General features: G+C 34.5%; 1 protein-coding gene across 2 annotated transcripts in view; it reads left to right on the top strand.

Annotated features, from left to right (window-relative positions):
* The window catches only part of pld1b (phospholipase D1b), a 74,900-nt gene that overhangs the window by 37,832 nt on the left and 18,336 nt on the right, over positions 1-18,732 (top strand). For both annotated transcript variants that reach the window (XM_087309650.1, XM_087309651.1), the window contains exons 12-22: positions 2,574-2,655; positions 2,827-2,937; positions 5,160-5,348; positions 7,344-7,560; positions 10,611-10,739; positions 11,037-11,155; positions 11,972-12,085; positions 12,176-12,286; positions 15,270-15,358; positions 15,596-15,709; positions 16,601-16,650. In XM_087309650.1, the coding sequence (XP_087165776.1) occupies positions 2,574-2,655; positions 2,827-2,937; positions 5,160-5,348; positions 7,344-7,560; positions 10,611-10,739; positions 11,037-11,155; positions 11,972-12,085; positions 12,176-12,286; positions 15,270-15,358; positions 15,596-15,709; positions 16,601-16,650 (1,325 nt within the window). The remainder of the gene's footprint in view (positions 1-2,573; positions 2,656-2,826; positions 2,938-5,159; positions 5,349-7,343; positions 7,561-10,610; positions 10,740-11,036; positions 11,156-11,971; positions 12,086-12,175; positions 12,287-15,269; positions 15,359-15,595; positions 15,710-16,600; positions 16,651-18,732) is intronic.

Below are 18,732 nucleotides of genomic sequence, written 5' to 3'. Positions count from 1 at the left end.
AACCAGACTGAAATTTCTAGAGTTCACACTTATCTGATGATTGAATATGAAGCTTGTTTGGCATGCTGTCGCGGTTCCTTGAGCCTGAGGCTCCCTCCCGTTTGCAAGGCGAGAGGGGAGTTTGAGCTCGGGTAGATCTCGAGAACTCCCCTGCTGTAGTAGCTAATAAACAGATAGTGACTGGTCTTAAGAGATAACTACTTACTAGGAGCATGTTTATGATGCCGATTTTATTAGTCAATTAACTTAAGTTGCATGTTTTGGACGGTGGGAGAAAGCGGAGAACCCGCGGGAAACCCACGTGAGCACAGGGAGAACGTGTAAAGTCTGCACAGAAACGTTGGCTGGCTTGGTAAGGACTAGAACCTGTGATGTTCTTGCTGTGAGGCAACAGTGCTAACCACTGGGCCATCTAGGAAAGGAGGAGGAGAAGGGTGGAAGGGGGGATTCTTCAAAATGAAGATGGCTGTTATATGGAACTTAGGGTATAGTGGCTTTGGAATCGTCTGATTGGTAAATCATGAATTGAATAATGCACGGCCAACTGCAAGCAATCATAAGCATGTGATCCTCTCTAAATTAGTTTATAAGTAAACTTCACTTGTCAAAGATATTATGAGTCTCCAAAACAGAATTCAGCTGCATGGTAACAATCCTTTCTAAAACCTTTGAAAAAAAAGGCACTTTAGATATGGGCCTGTAGTTATTAAGTGAAGCTGGATCAAGATGACTCTTTTTTTCAAGAGTGGCTGAATAATATCATATTTAAAACACTTTGGAACCTAACCTAGCCCAAGTGAAAGATTCATAATCGAAACTAAACAAGGGCCAATAAAAGTGATTGATTTTAAAATCAGCGATGCAGGTAAAATATCTGCGGTGCTTTGCGATAACTTCATCATACCAATTAACTCAATTAAATTAGTATGACAGCACCAAAACTTAAAAATGTATATATATTATAAAAGTGTTGTTGCTTTTCACATTTGCAACAACTCAAGAGATGCAGTAATTTGTTCAGTCATCGTTAGCCCATGAACTAAGAGAAACCCCCAAAGAAAGTGGAAGAAAGCAAGAGAGGGAAAGAAAGACATTTGTATACTTTGTACTCGGCCTCTCAGAGGGCACCTCCAGCTGGGAGCGATGGCCAAACGGATCTGTTACCTTCATCAGACTGAGTCCCGGTGCAGTGTTACAGCATCACTCAGTCATCCTGCGACTGTGACATTCCTCTGTGTATGTGTGTGTGTATATATAGTGTACTGGTGTTGGGGGTTTACGTGGGCACAAATTTGTGTAATAACATGGGTATGACCTAGGTATTGCAATGTGAAGGTGGTTTATGAGGACTTTACGCATGTCCTTGTTATTCAAAATGCTTAAAAAGCATAATTAATGGTGTTTATACGTTCAAATTGGCTACAGGTTTCCTGTGAGGGTTAGGGTTAAGGGTGGGGTTAGAGTAAGGCCATTTACAGTTAAAGTCAGAATTTTGTAGCCCTCCTGTATAATATTTTCCCCATTTTCTGTTTAACTAAAATATTTTTTTCAACACATTTCTAAACGTAATAGTTTTAATAACTCATTTCCAATAACTGATTTTCTGTTATCCTTGGCATGATGACTGTACATAATATTTTACTATACATTTTTCAAGTATTCAGCTTAAAGTGACATTTAAAGACTTAACTAGACAAATTAGGCCAGTTAGGGTAATTATGCAAGTCATTGTGTAACAACGGTTTGTTCTGTAGACAATAAAAAAAGAATTGCTTAAAGGGGCTAATAATTTTGACCTTAAATTGGTCTTAAACAAACTAAAACTGATTTTATTCTTGCCAAAATAAAACAAATAATACTTTTTCCAATGGCGACGCAGTAGGTAAGGTCGCAAGAAGGTCGCTGGGTCACTGGTTCAATCCTCGGCTCAGTTGGCGTTTCTGTGTGGAGTTTGCTTGTTCTCCCTGCGTTTGCGTGGGTTTCCTCCGGGTGTTCCGGTTTCCCCCACAGTTCAAAGTCTTGCAGTACAGGTGAATTGGGTTGGCTAAATTGTCCGCAGTGTATGTGTGTGTGTGGATGTTTCCCAGAGATGGATTGCGGCTGGAAGGGCATCCGCTGCGTAAAAATGTGCTGGATCAGTTGGCGGTTCATTCTGCTGTGGCGACCACAGATTATTAAAGGGACTAAGCCGACAAGAAAATGAATGAATGAATGAATGAACTCTCTCCAGAAGAAAAAATATTGTGGGAAATACTGTGAAAAATTACTGTTACACACATCTGAGAAATATTTGAAAAAGAAAAAAAAAATTACAGGAATGCTAATAATTTTGATTCCAAATGTAATAAGGAGATTTTTAAAGTATAAAATACATTGCGCCTATGGAGAGTCATCATAAACCACCAAAACCAACGTGTGTGTGTGTGTGTGTGTGTGTTTCTTTTTCGCTCTATGCTTTTGAGTTCAAGTAGGTGACAGCTGAGATGTTAGACTAGACGTTTATGTATATTTGATGTTACAAATGCTTCCCCTGCTGATGAGGTCGCTCTGTGTGTGTGTGTGTGTTATTGCAGGCTGAGTCCGGAAATCTTCCTCAAGAGGCCTGTTGTAGAAGGCAATCGCTGGAGACTTGACTCTATCCTCAAACGCCAAGCGGTGAGTTCTAGTAATCCAGAGCTGTGGTCAGACAGCAATCCATCTGCACTGACAATAAAACCGTCCTGTTCACTGATCTCCAGTGATAATTTACACTCCGGAGGGGGAGGGTGTTCTTGATAACATATTAATATTGACTAGTGGATTATGAAGAACTGTTTGTTCTTGCAGCAAAAAGGGGTGCGGATCTTCGTGATGTTGTATAAGGAGGTGGAACTGGCTCTCGGGATAAACAGCGAATACAGCAAGCGAACACTACTTCAGCTTCACCCCAACATCAAGGTGAGGACGAAATAAAACTAATCAGTTAACCCTTATGCCAACTGGGAGCCAATGGCTTATGTTAAATCTTTAAAAAAAGCAGATGTCAGAAAGAAGCAAGATAAAAAAGGGTTTTTCACATTGATGCCCTAGTACAAGTACCTTTTTTACTGAAATGTTCCTCAGAGAACTTTTTTTTTGCATAGGCTTTAGTACATTTTCCCTCTAAATAGAATGTTTTCTGGAATTAAAATATTCATTCATTTTTCTTCAGCTTAGTCCCTTATTTATCAGAGGTCACCACAGCGGAATGAACTGCCAACTATTGCAGCATATGTATTACACAGTGGATGCCCTTACAGCCACAACCCAGTGCTGGGAAACACCCCTATGGCCAATTTAGTTCATCCAATTCATCTTTCACCTATAGTGCATGTCTTGGATCGTGGGGGAAACTGGAGAACCTGGAGGAAACCCACGCAAACACGGGGAGAATATGCAAACTCCACACAGCTGACCCAGCCAGGACTCGAACCAGCAACCTTCTTGCTGTGAGGTGGCAGTGCTAACCACTAAACCACCGTGCCGCCAAAATGAAAATATTCCATGGCTATTAATGGTTCTATCAGTACCTTATTGATAAATGCTGGAAAACCGAAAACAAGAACAGGCTATGCTGAACATACCAACAACATTGGTGAACATTCATTTATTCATCTTCCTTCAGCTTAGTCCCTTATTTATCAGGGATTGCCACAGCAGAATGAACCGCTAACTATTGAACCACCAACCGGTTTAACGCAGTGGATGCCCTTTCAGCTGCAACCCAGTACTGGGAAACACCCATACCATTGGTGAACGAAGAACTGAAAATATGACTCAATAAATAATTCAAATATTTATTTGTATAGCGCTTTTCAAAATATTTATTGTTTCAAAGTTTGCACATTATTGCATTACAATCAGAATCAGAAAGGTTAGGGAGACATTATATGTAAACATAAAAAATAAAACCCAATAAACTATGATATAATAAATCATTCAAAACGATCCACTCAGTTAATGCAAAAATCCTTCATGAGTTATATTTTTTGCCATCAGCCACAGGCCCTCAAGAATAGCATTTTCTTTTGTTGCTGAGTTTGAGTCAGACGCTTAAATTTATCATAATGAATCATTTACTGAATATTTGCTGCATCTGAATCATTTGAATCAGCAAATTGTTGACTGGAGTCTTTCTCTGACCACATCAATTGAATCAGTGAATTCAGAAAACCGTAGACTGGCTCTTACCTTAATACTCTTACCTTGATAGTGGCTCTCACTTAATATAATTTGAACAGTTCAGAATACTGAAAAATTGCATGTTTTTATGAAATGTGAATTAAAAAGTCAAATATTATGCTTTGAAATATAAAGTAAAGGTACTTTTTACTGTTTTGTCCAAACAGAAAATAATTGTTGACCCTCAACAACACCATAACTTATAATCCATGCATATCTGATGGGTAAAATACTTGTGCCCCACAGTTTTTAAAATGTATTATGTATTGGGGGAAAAGCTGTAGCAAGGGGACAAAAAAGAAAACTGTATTTTAAAATCATAATTTCTTAGCATGGAAGAGTCATTGAAATTAATCATATTTCAGAAAACAAAGCAAAATGTAAAACAAAATGTTGTATTTCATATAATTTGGTTCCAGTTTGATGCTGTATGATTAACATACATGACAAAAACAATGTCTTGAGAATATTTCTACCTGTTTGATGAAGAGTAGAAGAAGAGTAAAACGTATATATGTTGATTATGTTTTCAAATTCACTTAAAGTTTCCCTTATAACCAATTTATATATAATATTAAAGTGTTTTTTTTTAGAATACATTTAATAGTTTCTGAAAACAAATCTCTATTCTAAATGTGTCCTTAATTACACATTCTCATATGATCATACAAAAATGATCAACATGGTGGGATTTCCCATTATATTTAACATAATGTGAGACTTACTGTACATTACTCACCTTCAGCTCTGAGTGAGTCATCGTTTCCTAAATGTCACTGTTATGAATCATGTGGTCATCATTACTTTACCAATACAGTTATTGTCACTAGCGGCAACAATATTTACGGTCATTGTTGTTTAATTGGAGTTTTGTCACAAAAGAATTGATTTGGTGATCTTTAAATCTTTAAAAAAGGAAACTTGAACACTTTCTCTTTTTTTTTACTTTTTAATCTCAGGTAATGAGGCATCCAGATCACGTGTCGTCTTCTGTGTACCTGTGGGCTCACCATGAGAAGATTGTGGTCATTGATCAGTCGGTGGCGTTTGTGGGAGGCATTGATTTGGCCTACGGGCGCTGGGATGATAGAGAGCATCGGTTGACTGATATAGGAAGTGTCACCAGGACTCTTCCTGTGTCTGCAGAGGTTTGGAAGAGCTTTTATTCCTTTGTTTTATGTGACATATTGATACTATTATATTAATATTGCTGTACTTTCAGCAAAACTGTACACAAGAATTAAAAATTCAAATGGGGTTTTAAGCATCAGAAAAATAAAATACAGCTTTAAATTTATGTTTTTCATACTTCAAGAGTGTGCTTTTTCTGAGCTCAAAATAAAAACTGTTGTACATTTTTACTATCATTTCCAAAAGACACCTAATAAAATGTTGCTAAGTGTAAAAGTAGATTATATCTTGTCAGTAATTTAATGACATTAAAATCACAGTGCAGTACAAAAATACTAATTACAGATTTATTTTAAATCTTCATACTTTGCTATTCTTTAAGCTACTAGATTTGACAAAAGAAGGTTTTATAAAATATAATAAATGTAGTATTATTAGTATTATATGAGCCATATCAAACTCATAGCAGTGCAATATGGCTGTATAATGTCACTGGTGGGAGGCGTGTGTTAGGGCCTACTCACACTATGCCATCCGTACCGTGCCCAGGCCCATTTCCCGGATCGTTTGAGAAGTGTGAGTGCGCTGAATCAGGCTCAAGCATTGTTTACTTGGCCGGCCCTGGCCCGCTTGGAAGAGGTGTGCCTGAGCGCAGTTCACTTGGGCTTTGGCGCGGTAGGCTTGTGTGTGAGTGCAAAACGCGCCAAAGCCCGTAACTGAAGGCGAGACGTGACTTTTAAGGGGCTGTTTCATATGGAGTTATTAATCATTTTTACTGTTCAGTGAACGCAAACTGCCGTAGTTTATTAAAGACGAGAACTCCTCACAGCACGACAGCTGCGCGCCTTCAGCAGACTTCCTCATTCCTGCAGCACGAGAGCATTATGATTGTTTATGAGCGCCAAATATGGCGGATCTGTTCGGCGAAATATCTGACTGCATGTCACCGCATCCCTAAGGACTGCTTGGCAAAATATTTGACTGCATGTTACTGCATATCAGACGACTTAAACGATATAACTAGAGAAATCTCCACTGTGCTGCTAAGTGAGAGGGCGCTTCTCACTGAGCAGCGCAGCAGCGATGACGTAAGCGTGCCGAGGCCCCTTTGTGGTGTGAGCGCGGGCCGTCGGGGGAGATGTGCTTTGGCCCGGTTCGAGGCAACTGTACCTAGTGTGAGTACGGCCTTAGTGTCCCACCAGTGACAATATACAGCCATATGACATTACTAGTGTGATATTGCGTTTGTACAACAGTTTGAAGGTATAATCATGTATATAAAAAAGAAAATGTAACACGGAGAGTCTCAAAAATTACTTCCGCCATTCATTCACATTCGTTGCTGACGGTCAGAACAGCAGAAACCATTGCTTAAGAATACGTCACTTTAGAGCAGGGGTTTCAAACTCATTTTAGCTCAGGGGCCACATGGAGGAAAATCTATTCCCAAGTGGGCCGGACTGGTAAAATCATGGTATTTATAAAAACAACAACTTCAGATTGTTTTCTTTGTTTCAATACGGTCAACATAAAACATGAAGCTGGAGCCTGAGGACAATGCGATCTCACGGCAAATTGTAACTTTTTGATTAGGGGCTAATATGTTATATAATATTATATATATTATATATATATTTTTTTTATATATAACAATATAAGTGATGTTTAACAGGGCACGGAAAGTTTTCTCTGTATGTCCTATTAAATGTTTCTTCTGCGGAGAATGTTATTTCTTTTATTTTGGTTGTAAAAAAAATGTTATTTAAAAAAATGTAAAAACAGCCTGGGTCAATATTATTTGCATTTTTAAGAACATTTTTTGTCTACAAAACGAACCCCATGTTGTCTCTAAATTCCCTAATCACTGTATCTCTACCTACAGTAATTACCCTAGCTAAGCCTTTAAATTAATATAAATTTACATAATAAAATATTTTATGTTCAAACAGTATGTCTCAACAGTTTGGCTTTAAACAATAACAGAGTAATCTCTTTAATCTTCTCTGTCACAGAATGCGTCTGAAGCCTCTCCTGCTATGGCCGCTCCATCAAATGGGCCCAGCGCGGCACTGGCTAATGGCAAAAATGTGCCGGCAGACACTGCAGACCAGCCAAAATTAAAAGGACATGGGAAGCCCAAAAAGACCCGCTTCAGCATCCGCAGGCACCTGCAGAAACACAGGCCGACTTCTGGAGATAGTGTGAGCAGCGTGGAGAGCTCTGAAGAAAGTGAGTACTGTACGCCTCCGTCTCTGGAACCATCCCCAATACTGACCCACACTCCCACATTCAGCTGTTATCACACAACACGACTGCTTTTATAATGCCCACTGATAGCGCTTTCACATGACTGACCGTCTTATGCAATCATTTACGGTTTAACATCAGTGCTGGAAAATATGAATCATTAGGATTTTAGGGAAGGGCTGTGATTTTATCTCTGACTGGATTCGAGGTGACATTTAGGATGTGTTGTTATAAACGAGAGCTGCCAAATACCAAAGGTGTGTTGGCACATATTGTAATTGCTAGTGTTGTTGTTGTTGTTCTTCCGCTATCAAGTTTTTGGCATTACAGAGAACCATATGGTAGAAAGTTGTGAAATTCTTGCTACAAATATAGAATGCAATCTCAGCTTTTTTTAAGTTTCTAACTTAACCTCTCTACCGCCACCAAGTGTTCAGAATTTGCACCTACGTTTATGTTAATGACATTTTAAACAGTTTGGACGGATAATACCGCTAAAAAGATGGAATTTAACTTTAGTCCGAATGTTTTTGAATTACTCAAAAACATATTCTATGTGGATTTTAGCAAAATGGCTAAGCAAGGGTTTATCTTCAAAACACTTAAGGCCGCAGTGTACTTCAAACTGAATCAGAGAACAAACTAAAATTCTAACTAAAAACGAACAAAATACGCCAAAATGACTTTTGTTTGTATCGAGTTTGTTTTGAGTTTGTATCGAGTTTGCTTTGAGTTTGTATTGAGTTTGTTTTGAGGTTGAATCGAGTTTGTTTTGAGTTTTGTATTGAATTTGCTTCAGGTTTGTATTGAGTTTCTTTCAAATTTGTATCCAGTTGGTATCGAGCTTGCATTGAGTTTGTATTGAGTTTGCTTCGAGTTTTTTTTGAGTTTGCTACGACTTTGCTGTGAGTTTGTTTCGACTATGTTTCGAGCTTGTTTTGAGTTTGTATCGAGTTTGCTTTGAGTTTGTTTTGAGTTTGTATTGGGTTTTCTTCGAGTTTGTTTCGAGTTTGTTTCGAGTTTGTTTCGAGTTTGTTTCGAGTTTGTTTCCAGTTTGTTTTGAGTTTGTATTGAATTTGCTTTGAGTTTGTATTGAGTTTGTTTTGAGTTTGTATCGGGTTTGTTTCGAGTTTCCTTCAAGTTTGTATCAAGTTTGTATCAAGCTTGTATTGAGTTTGTTTTAAGTTTGTATCGAGTTTGCATTGAGTTTATTTCGAGTTTGCTTCGAGTTTGCATCGAGTTTGTATTGAGTTTGCTTTGAGTTTGCATCGAGTTTGTTTCGAGTTTGCTTCGAGTTTGAATCAAGTTTGTATCGAGCTTGTATTGAATTTGTATCAAGTTTGCTTTGAGTTTTTTTCGAGTTTGCATCAAGATTTTATCAAATTGGCCAAACACACACACTAAGTGGTTGGTCAGGCAACATTGGGCCATCGGTGAGCATCTGTCAGACTAGTTTGTATGGTGCACCTCTCTTCTTGGTCACATTGGGTTTGCCCAATTCAGTTTGTAGAACTGATATTGGCCATTCGTGAAAGAGCGTACTCTGATTGGCTGTTTTGCTACAAAGCAGAATGGAACAAAAACTGTAGCGATGAAGCAAAGAAAATAACGCGAATCAAGAAGAAACAGAATGAAGCTTGCTGTCATGTCATTGCCTTTCTTAAATATTTGTAAACATTATGTATTATCAGACTATCAGACATATTTGCATGAGTGAATGTCTCTTTAGTAAGTGAAGTACTATGAAAATATATGTTTGCAACACTAGGTCTGGTTTTCTTTTGTGGACCAGGTATGGAAAAACACATCCCCTCACACAGGCGCAAAACAAATGTTCTTGTTTCAGTCTGCCGTTATCTGTTTGATGTGTTCATGCACAGCTTTTTGGTCCCGATACAGATGATGTGAGGCCACAACACAGTCAGTTCTCGTCACTGCTAGATTTTTGACGTCGGCTTGGTGTGTCCCAGGCTTTGAATTCAAAGCATCAAAGTCAACTGATGTCCGATTTTTCCCATGTTGGCTTATTTTGTTATTGCCCATTTTTAATGATGCAGTAAAATGCTATATTTTTTAAAAAACGCTGTTGTATTGTTAAAAAATTCAGTATGCTTTTGCCTATTATCATGAGAATGATTTCTTCGACCACTTAGAGAACACCAATAAAACGGCACATCAATTGATTATTTTAAATATATAATTATTATTATTAAATAATATTTAATTTTAAACTTATTTAACCTACCTAATTTGATCTTTCGACCATCCCAGCAAAGCATTTTGGTGTTGTAAAATGTTTTTAATTCCTAATTGTTGCAGTTGCTCTTATTCTCCCTGTCCTTATTTTGTTTCTATACATCTTAACTATCCAATGACGTCTTGCTCATTAGTAATTTAGTCCGGAATCCATATTATTTTTATATATCCATAATTATCCCTGCCAAGTTTTTTAGAGTGTTGCCCAGGTTTTAAAAATTACCCTTTTCTTCAGGTTATTCAAACAGTATTTGCAGCCACCAAAACTTGATCCCTCTTAAATGGATTGAGCTGAGGGTCTCCATGCCCTCCTGCTTGTGCCCTAGTGGTGAGTACAAATCAGGCCTGGCTGAGTTTTAGGTGTGGACTCTGAGAGGTTGCCCTAGTTCTGCTTCTGAACGGTTTTGTTGTGATTAACACATTTATGAGAGTGCAATTATCATTCCTGTTGAAGAGGCAACCTTTCAAACTGTCAAAACACTATGTGGTTTGCTGTGATTCAACAATCGTATTGTATTCTTGCAGACTCCTCAAGATGAGTAAGACATTGAATATTCAGCGCTCAGGCATGTGATTTGTAGTTTAGAATGATTCAGCAGTAACAAAATGGCATGAAAACATGGACGTTTTGCTAAAGAAATGTTCCATGAAACGTGGTTTGGTTGTGTTTTGTTGGTTTGATGTGTGATTTTTTTTTTTTTTTTTTTGTACTGATTTTGTGCCTTTTGTTGTTTTTTTTATTATTATCATTATTGTCTGTGTTCCCCCCTCTACAGAGTCCGAAGCAACACAGGATTTGCAAGCAGATGTGATTGGCCTGATGGGAAACACGCGGTTCTGGCATGGCAAAGACTACTGCAACTTTGTGCATAAAGACTGGATCCAGCTGGATAAACCTTTTGATGGTGAGTCATTATATTTAAAGTAAAATTAAGCCTTTTTGCTGTTATTATTAAAGCATTTAATGTTTTGTTTTTATTATATTTTATTAATATACATATAATACAAATGAATAGAATATAATAGATAGAAATAAATTTTATTAAATTATTACTTTTCATTAATTAATAAAAGTATAAATGCAGTTTGCAAAAAATATGATTTCAGACTTTTAGCATTTAAAAAAGCCCATTTAAATACATTTTTACATTTATGTTGGTTCAATGAGTGATTTTGTTTTCTATAATATGATTTTTTTGTAGATTTTATTGATCGACACATTACTCCCAGAATGCCTTGGCATGACATTGCTTCTGTGGTTCATGGGCAAGCAGCCAGAGATGTTGCACGCCACTTCATTCAGCGCTGGAATTTCACAAAGGTCAGTATTCACTTAATATTGAACAATATCTTGTTTCTCAAAAATTTTTAATCTATGAATGTTAAACAAAATTGTGCATTATTTTTACACTTTTATACACTGACATCCATTTTAAAAGTACAGATATTGCACTTAGTCTTTTAATCCTCATTATATATTCAAAATCTTTAGTTCTTTTTTTAGTGTTCAGATCTGGCTTTAATTTGTTATTGTGATGTCGATTGTTATTATAAAAAATCTCATCAGTATTAAATATTATAATGTTTTTTTCATGTATTTACATAATTGAGAAATTATTTGAACATTTTGGATGAATTACACAAAAGAGAGAATATTTTTTTTAGAAAATTTTTTGAGAGAATATTTTGAGAATATTTTAAGAATATTTTGAGAGAATATTTTGAGAGATTTTTTTGAGGGAATATTTTGAAAGAATTCTATATGAAAGTGTCATTTATGAAGAGATAAAATTAGAGATGACTTTATAAAACTATTTTTTTCTATGTAAATAGTACTAGTTCAGTTGTTGATGCCGCCAGTAGTTTGCTAGTTGTATTTTGAACACATTTTCAAGTTTTATTCCCTTACTAAAACCTGTGCATTTTTAATCATCATTTTAATGTATTTTCCAGATCACAAATGTGTTATGAGTATTAATATGTAATCAGAGTCACTTACTTAATTAAATTGTAATTTGTTTCAGATCAATTATAACCAATAAAACATTTTATGTCAACCCCTGTGCTGTTGACAAAAATCATAAATCTTACTTTAAATGTACAATATGTTCATATTTACATTTCTGTCATGTTTCAGATCATGAAGCCTAAATACAGGTCTCTGTCGTACCCATACCTCCTTCCTAAATCTCACACTACAGCGAATGAGATCAAGTATCAAGTCCCTGGCTGCACACAGACCAATGTCCAGGTACAAACACATCAAAACATCAATATACTCTCATAGGATCAAGCAAATATCACATTCAGCTTTCAAAATATCAGTTCTCTCTTTGCTCAGGTTTTGCGATCCGCCTCAGACTGGTCAGCGGGTATAAAATACCACGAGGAGTCGATTCACACTGCTTACGTCAATGCAATTGAACACAGCCAACACTATATCTACATAGAGGTCTCTAATTTTCCCTCTTATATGTTTGTGTATATTGCTTTCATCTAATAGACTGTTATACAGTATAATAGACTAACATACTGTTGTTGTGTTGGTTACTAAATACAGAGACTGAGGTTTTTGTATCTGCAGTGTAATTAAAAATATGTAAGGAATAATTGATGACCGGCAAAGTTATTATACATTAGTTCATAATTGTCCTAAGAGAAGAATGGATGTTGTTCAATAGATTTAGGAAAACTTTGTTGAAAGGTTTTGATCCACTTCAAATGTTGACCACTGTAGTTTTGGGTTAAATACAGCATTTTTAAATTTGTTTTTAACTTAATACTATTTTAAATTGTGCCATGAATTTCAGTGTAGATTTACTTAGTTTTATTAATGTTTTTGTTTGTTTTAGTTTAGTTTTTTTTTTTGTTGTTGTTGTGAATACATTTCCACTTTCATTTATATATTTATTGGTTTTAGTTATTTACCATTTTTTACTTTTATTTTTATTTAGTTCATTTCTTTACAACACAGAACAATAATTTTACAGAAAAACATGCTAACATTGATTATTACATACATACACATATCAATATGCACATACATAATTACCTATATATATACACCACATAAACTTAGTAAAAAAAAGTAGAGTAAAAAAAAAAAAGAAAAAAGCCAAACGCATAAGATTGCTATATCTCTTCCAATTACTATTCATTTAAATGAGGATGTCTTTATAATCACTATCAACCATTTCCCCAATCCTTCCTGAAAATATCCGTTTTCATCCTCAACATAAATGTCAGTTTTTCTATTACATGAATTTCTCAAATTACCTCAAACCACTGCTTACGATTAAATGTATGTAGCATTAAATATGTAGCATTTTTAAATTAGTTTTTTATTCTTTTTTTACATTTGCTTTACATTTCACTGTAGTTTTAGTTTGTTTCATTAGGGATTTTGGTTTTTTTTTAGTTTAGTCTCTATTTTTTGAACACATTTTCTTTAATTTCTATATATTTATGGATTACTTCTAGGTTATATGTATAATTTTTTTAATTAGTTTTTGTATTTTTGATACTCTTTATATTTGCTGTACATTTCAGAGTAGTTTTAGTGTGTTTCATTAATGTCTTTATTTTGTGAACACATTTCCACTTTCATTTATATATATATATATATATATATATATATATATATATATATATATATATATATATATATATATATATATATATATATATATATATATATATATATTTATGGAGCTAATAATATGCCAAACAATCTGAATTTGAATTGTGTTAATTTGAATTACTGACAATTGTAATTTAATATATTTGAATGTATATATGCTATTAAAATAGTTTTTTTTAATAATTTTAGTTTTCAGTGACTGTTGCTAGTTTCATTTCGTTTCAGTTTTAATTTTGTGAATTTTTAAAAGTTAACAAAATGTTTTTTTACCAATATTTTAGTCTTTGTTTACTAAAATAACCTTGATAACCACCAAATAATGCACACCAAAGGGGATGATGCTCCTCCGATATGCAATACTTTCTAGTAATTCAGTGGACAGCTGTCAGTTATTCTTCTTATACCTTGAATACCACACCGAAAGATTGCTCAGATGTTAAATTTTAAGACTAATTTGTCAAGTTTTTGCCCTCTCGTGTGTCATACTAGTTTCTTAAATTTCCTCCAAAGACTGTTTTGTTTTAATTAGGTTTCTGACATTTGCAGGCTGTGAAATACAACTCAAAACCTGGGTCTTCTTTAGCTATTTTTTTTTAGATTTGCACACATTAAAATGTTCATCAGACAACAGAATCAAGGATTCAATAGCACTGTAGTATAAAAAAATTATTAGTATATACAGTTGATTAGCTCCCAGTATTATGTTTCTCCAATTTCTGTTTAACGAAGAGTTTTTTTCAACACATTTTAAATGTATTTATTTTAATATCTCATTTCTAATAACTGATTTCTTTCATCTTTGCCATGATGTCAGTACATACAATTTTACTAGGTATTTTTCAGGATACTAGTATTCAGCTTAAATTTAAAGGCTTAATTAATTTAGTCAAAGTTAGTGTAATTAGGCAAACCATTATATAACGATAAACAATAATATAACAACAAACGTATAAAAATATTGCTTAAAGGAGGTAATAATATTGAAAATATTATAAAACTGAAAATATATTAAAAACTGCTTTTATTCTAGCCGAAATAAAACAAATAAGACTTTCTCTAGAAGAAAAAATATTATAGTAAATACTGTGGAAAATTCCTTGCTCTGTTAAACATAATTGGGGGAAATATTTGAAAAATAAATAAAAATTTGAAGTTTTTCGAAGAAATGAAGTTTGCCTTCAACTGCATATTAGAGACAAATAACTTTGTGAAAGAGTTAACGTAAGCCATGTAGGGAGACAGGTGCCAATTTATTTTGGGTTTACCCCCTTTTAAGTTTTCTCCTGTTTTGGGTTTAGTCAGAGAGTGAGGTAAGACCATTGTCAATGATTTGAGTTTATTTATTTATTTTTTTTGTCATAGGACTTATTATCTATGTAGGAAGCTTTTGTTTTGTTTCCTATTTTGGCAGTACCCTCTCCTGATGATTTTGGCTAAGCAAGTTTTCATTGAAGTATTTCTTTTTTTTTCCGTTGGAAATGTAAAAATTTTTTTTTTAAAAGACTGACTCTGTTAAACAGTGAATAAAAGACAATTTTTCTTTTGAAATCTTTTCCATTATATCTTAAGTGAAAGTATGCTGGGATAGAGAAAAAAGACAGTCTGCACGTTATTAAACATTGATTTATTATTATTATTATTATTATTATTATTATTATTCATTTGAACAAATAAAATTTAATATTTAACTTATTTTTTTGTTGTGTTACATTTTCTCCTAGAAAGGAGGTAAATGTAACTATAAATATGTTGTATAGCAGCCTTTCAGTGGATTAATATTTGATTTCTCTTTCAGAATCAGTTCTTCATAAGCTGCGCAGACAGCAAAGTCGTTCACAATAGAATTGGAGACGCCATTGCCAAGAGGATCATAAAAGCCTACCGGTGACTTTCTGCCTCTTAATAATTATCTTTTGTAAAATCCACACACCTCTGATATACAGATTCTTTAATCTAGCATTTGTAAATCAATAGGAGATAGAGACAAGAGTTTGTTTAAAGACAAATAGGAGTAGCTAAACATTAATGTATGAATAGATGGATTGTGTAAGGTCATATTTGCACAAATGTCTATCATATTAATGTATAATCTTGTGTTCTGTGTGTGTGTGTGGTTGGCAGGGATGGTAAAAAGTACCGTGTGTATGTGGTGACGCCGCTGCTGCCTGGGTTTGAGGGTGACATTAACACTGGAGGAGGCAGCGCCATACAGGCTGTCATGCACTTCAATTACAGGTAATGTAAAATAGGGGATAGTTTGTCACAAAATTAACATGCACTCTGTTGTTTGATTCCCTCAAGTTCCCTCAAGGTTCCCTCAAGTTCCAATCAACTTATTCTGATCTGTACTCATGCAAATATTTCAATAATTATATAATTTTGTAAATGAATAAAAACTATTGTTACATGAGTTTAATGTTTGTCTTCTCTAAATCAGGCTAAAAATATTTCATGTACAGTACAAACTATAAAGCTTGATATAAACTTTTAGCTTATATAAAATTTTTATTTTGATGCTTGAAAACCCCTTTTATATTTGAAGCATAAACTGCCTCAGAAGTTTAAAGAAATATAATAAAACATTCAAGCAAAGGATGTATTCAATTTATTCAATTTGCTACAAATTTGTTAGCTTTCTGTTTCTCATCAGTGTTAAATAATAATATGGGTTACTCTTTATTTTAAAGAGACAAAGTTACAGTGTAATTGTTAATTTAAATAATAATATTAATCACATGTCCTTGCTATGTGGTTTTGGGTTAGAATGTGGGTAAGGCTTGGAGTTAGTTACATGTAATTATGCATAATCCATTGTAATTACTATAGTAAGTTCATGGCACGTGTTTAACTACGTCACCTCAAAGTAAAGTGTTACCATAATATGTTTTACATACTGAATCTTATTATGTTTATGGAAACATTTGCTGTATTTTGTTGTAATTGACCATAGAATAACACAAAGGTGATGGCTGGTGCATTGGTAATACAGAGAACAGCATATTCCTTATTCCAAAACAAACGTTTACATTATTATCATTTAAATAAAATGCTGATTTGGAGGAAATTTTCTTTTTATTGTTCCCCTTATATTTGTATGTCATATTTACTACTGTCGTCTTTGTGCAGGACCATGATCAGAGGAGACTGCTCTATAATCTCACAGCTGAAGAAAGAGAGTGAGTACAGACACCTTTAAATATCCAGATAATATCCCGACAATATGCCATCTGTAGTTCTGATTGAAGATCTGGTATATACACACAAACCAAATGATCTTTTCTGAGGTTTCTGTGTTGTTTTTGTGGTCAACTATGCAGTTACTATCAAAAACCATGTGGTTTAAGAAAAGTGGCTTTGTTGAGTTATTTGACGGATTTCTGTCTTAAAGGAGAGGCTCAAACTGGCAAGAGCAAGAAAACGTGTATTTCCTGAAGCGCTAACCTTTTACCCATATAGATTTCAGATTTTCAGTCTGTAAAATAATAGATCACTACATCTGTCTGTTATGCTTTTTGTATGACTGGCTGATATGGTAATAATATGATAATTAAATATATATATATTTATTAGTCAATATAAATTTTTATTATGGAATATATCTTAAATCTTTATTTCTTTTAAGTTAAATGGCATATTTTTGCTCCTGAGTTAAGGTTTTAGAAATCAAACTATTGTTTATTAAAATAATCTTTTATTGTAAAAATAAAATATGACAAACACGTCAACCAGTTGAGTATTTCACATATCACAGGTGCAGTGTTTATAATAATAAATATTTATGAACGTTGTATTGAGTACAATCGTTTGGGAGACTTTTACCCTTAAAAACCTTAACATAGGCATACATTGTAGCTCATGCATGTTCCAACAGGTAATGATATGAAATTATGAAGTCTTTGTTGCACAAATCCTATAAGCCTCTCATCAGTTACAGTTATTATATTCCATAACTGATTTAAATTAATAACATAATAGAACTGATATGTGTATATACTCCAATCCTACTACAGAACCATGGTGCAGTTACTGACGCTACAGTAAATCCATGGTAAACACGTGAAAAAGAGTAGTTTATAATAGTTTGATTTCTAAAACTTTTACAAAGCAAAAAAATCTACCTTTAAACAGATTTATTGTGGTAATTATGAATATGAACTACAGATACAAACATTTAATATGACCCAGTCCAAGCTACAATTTTTTATTATGAAACAATTAAGTATTTTAAGAGCCTGGATGGATCTAAACCTGTTAAAAGGCCATAAATCCCCCAATCTCATCATGGGGAAATGAAAACAAAACCTTTGTTGCGGCACATTTAAAACTGACGACCCATGTCTCCGAACAATTCTTCTACTACTTGTTTGAATTACGGTTGGCAACACAACGTAGCGTCTCCCTGAAAACTGTAACAGGTATAAGGAGTCTTCAAAGCTATATCATGTATATTAAAGAAGTTGCATCTCGTTCACTATAGAGCGTGCTGATTGGATCGAGCCAAAACTCAATGATGTCACTTTGTACCGGCCGGTACAGACAGCCAATCGCTGGAATTTACACAATGATCTCATCACAGCTTCAAAATTTCTTTTCAAACCCGAAGAACAAATTTGCTCTTAACAACACAAAAACAACCAATTTCAATTAATTTTTTTGAGAAGTACAGTATATGTGTTTTTAGCAATGTGGGACATATATATGACTTTTAACATCTCAGAATTGTGTTTTGGTGTTTTGTGACCCTTTAAAGAGAGGATCCTTTAGCATAGAGCTTATATGAAGCTTTAAAACAGTCAGCAGAAGTAAGAGGACAAAAATTGATAATATTATAATTATTACCCTACAAAAAAATCCAGCTTAAACCAGCCAAGGATGGTTGGCTGGTTTTAGCTGGTCGACCAGCCTAGTTTTAGAGGGTTTTTGGCCATTTTGGTCTTAGCTGGTCAGGCTGAGAGATGACCAGCTAAAACCAGCTTGACCAGTCTAGCCAGGCTGGAAGTCCAGCCAAAACCAGCTATGTCCAGCTTTAACCAAGCTGGTCAAGCTGGTTTTAGCTGGATTTAGCTGGTCATTTTCCAGCCTGACCAGCTAAGACCAGGCTGGAAATGGCTGGAAACCAGCCTGGAAATGGCCAAAACCCCTCTAAAACCAGGCTGGTCAACCAGCTAAAACCAGCAAACCAGCCTAGGCTGGTTTAAGCTGGACTTTTCAGCAGGGTATTTATTAGTAGTAATAGTAGAAGTAGTTTTTAGATAATA

The sequence above is a fragment of the Danio rerio genome, chromosome 24, assembly GCF_052040795.2.
Source record: "Danio rerio strain M-AB ecotype USA chromosome 24, GRCz13ab, whole genome shotgun sequence".
In the NCBI taxonomy this organism is placed as follows: Eukaryota; Metazoa; Chordata; class Actinopteri; order Cypriniformes; family Danionidae; genus Danio; species Danio rerio.
This window is presented reverse-complemented; position numbering and strand designations above follow the sequence as displayed.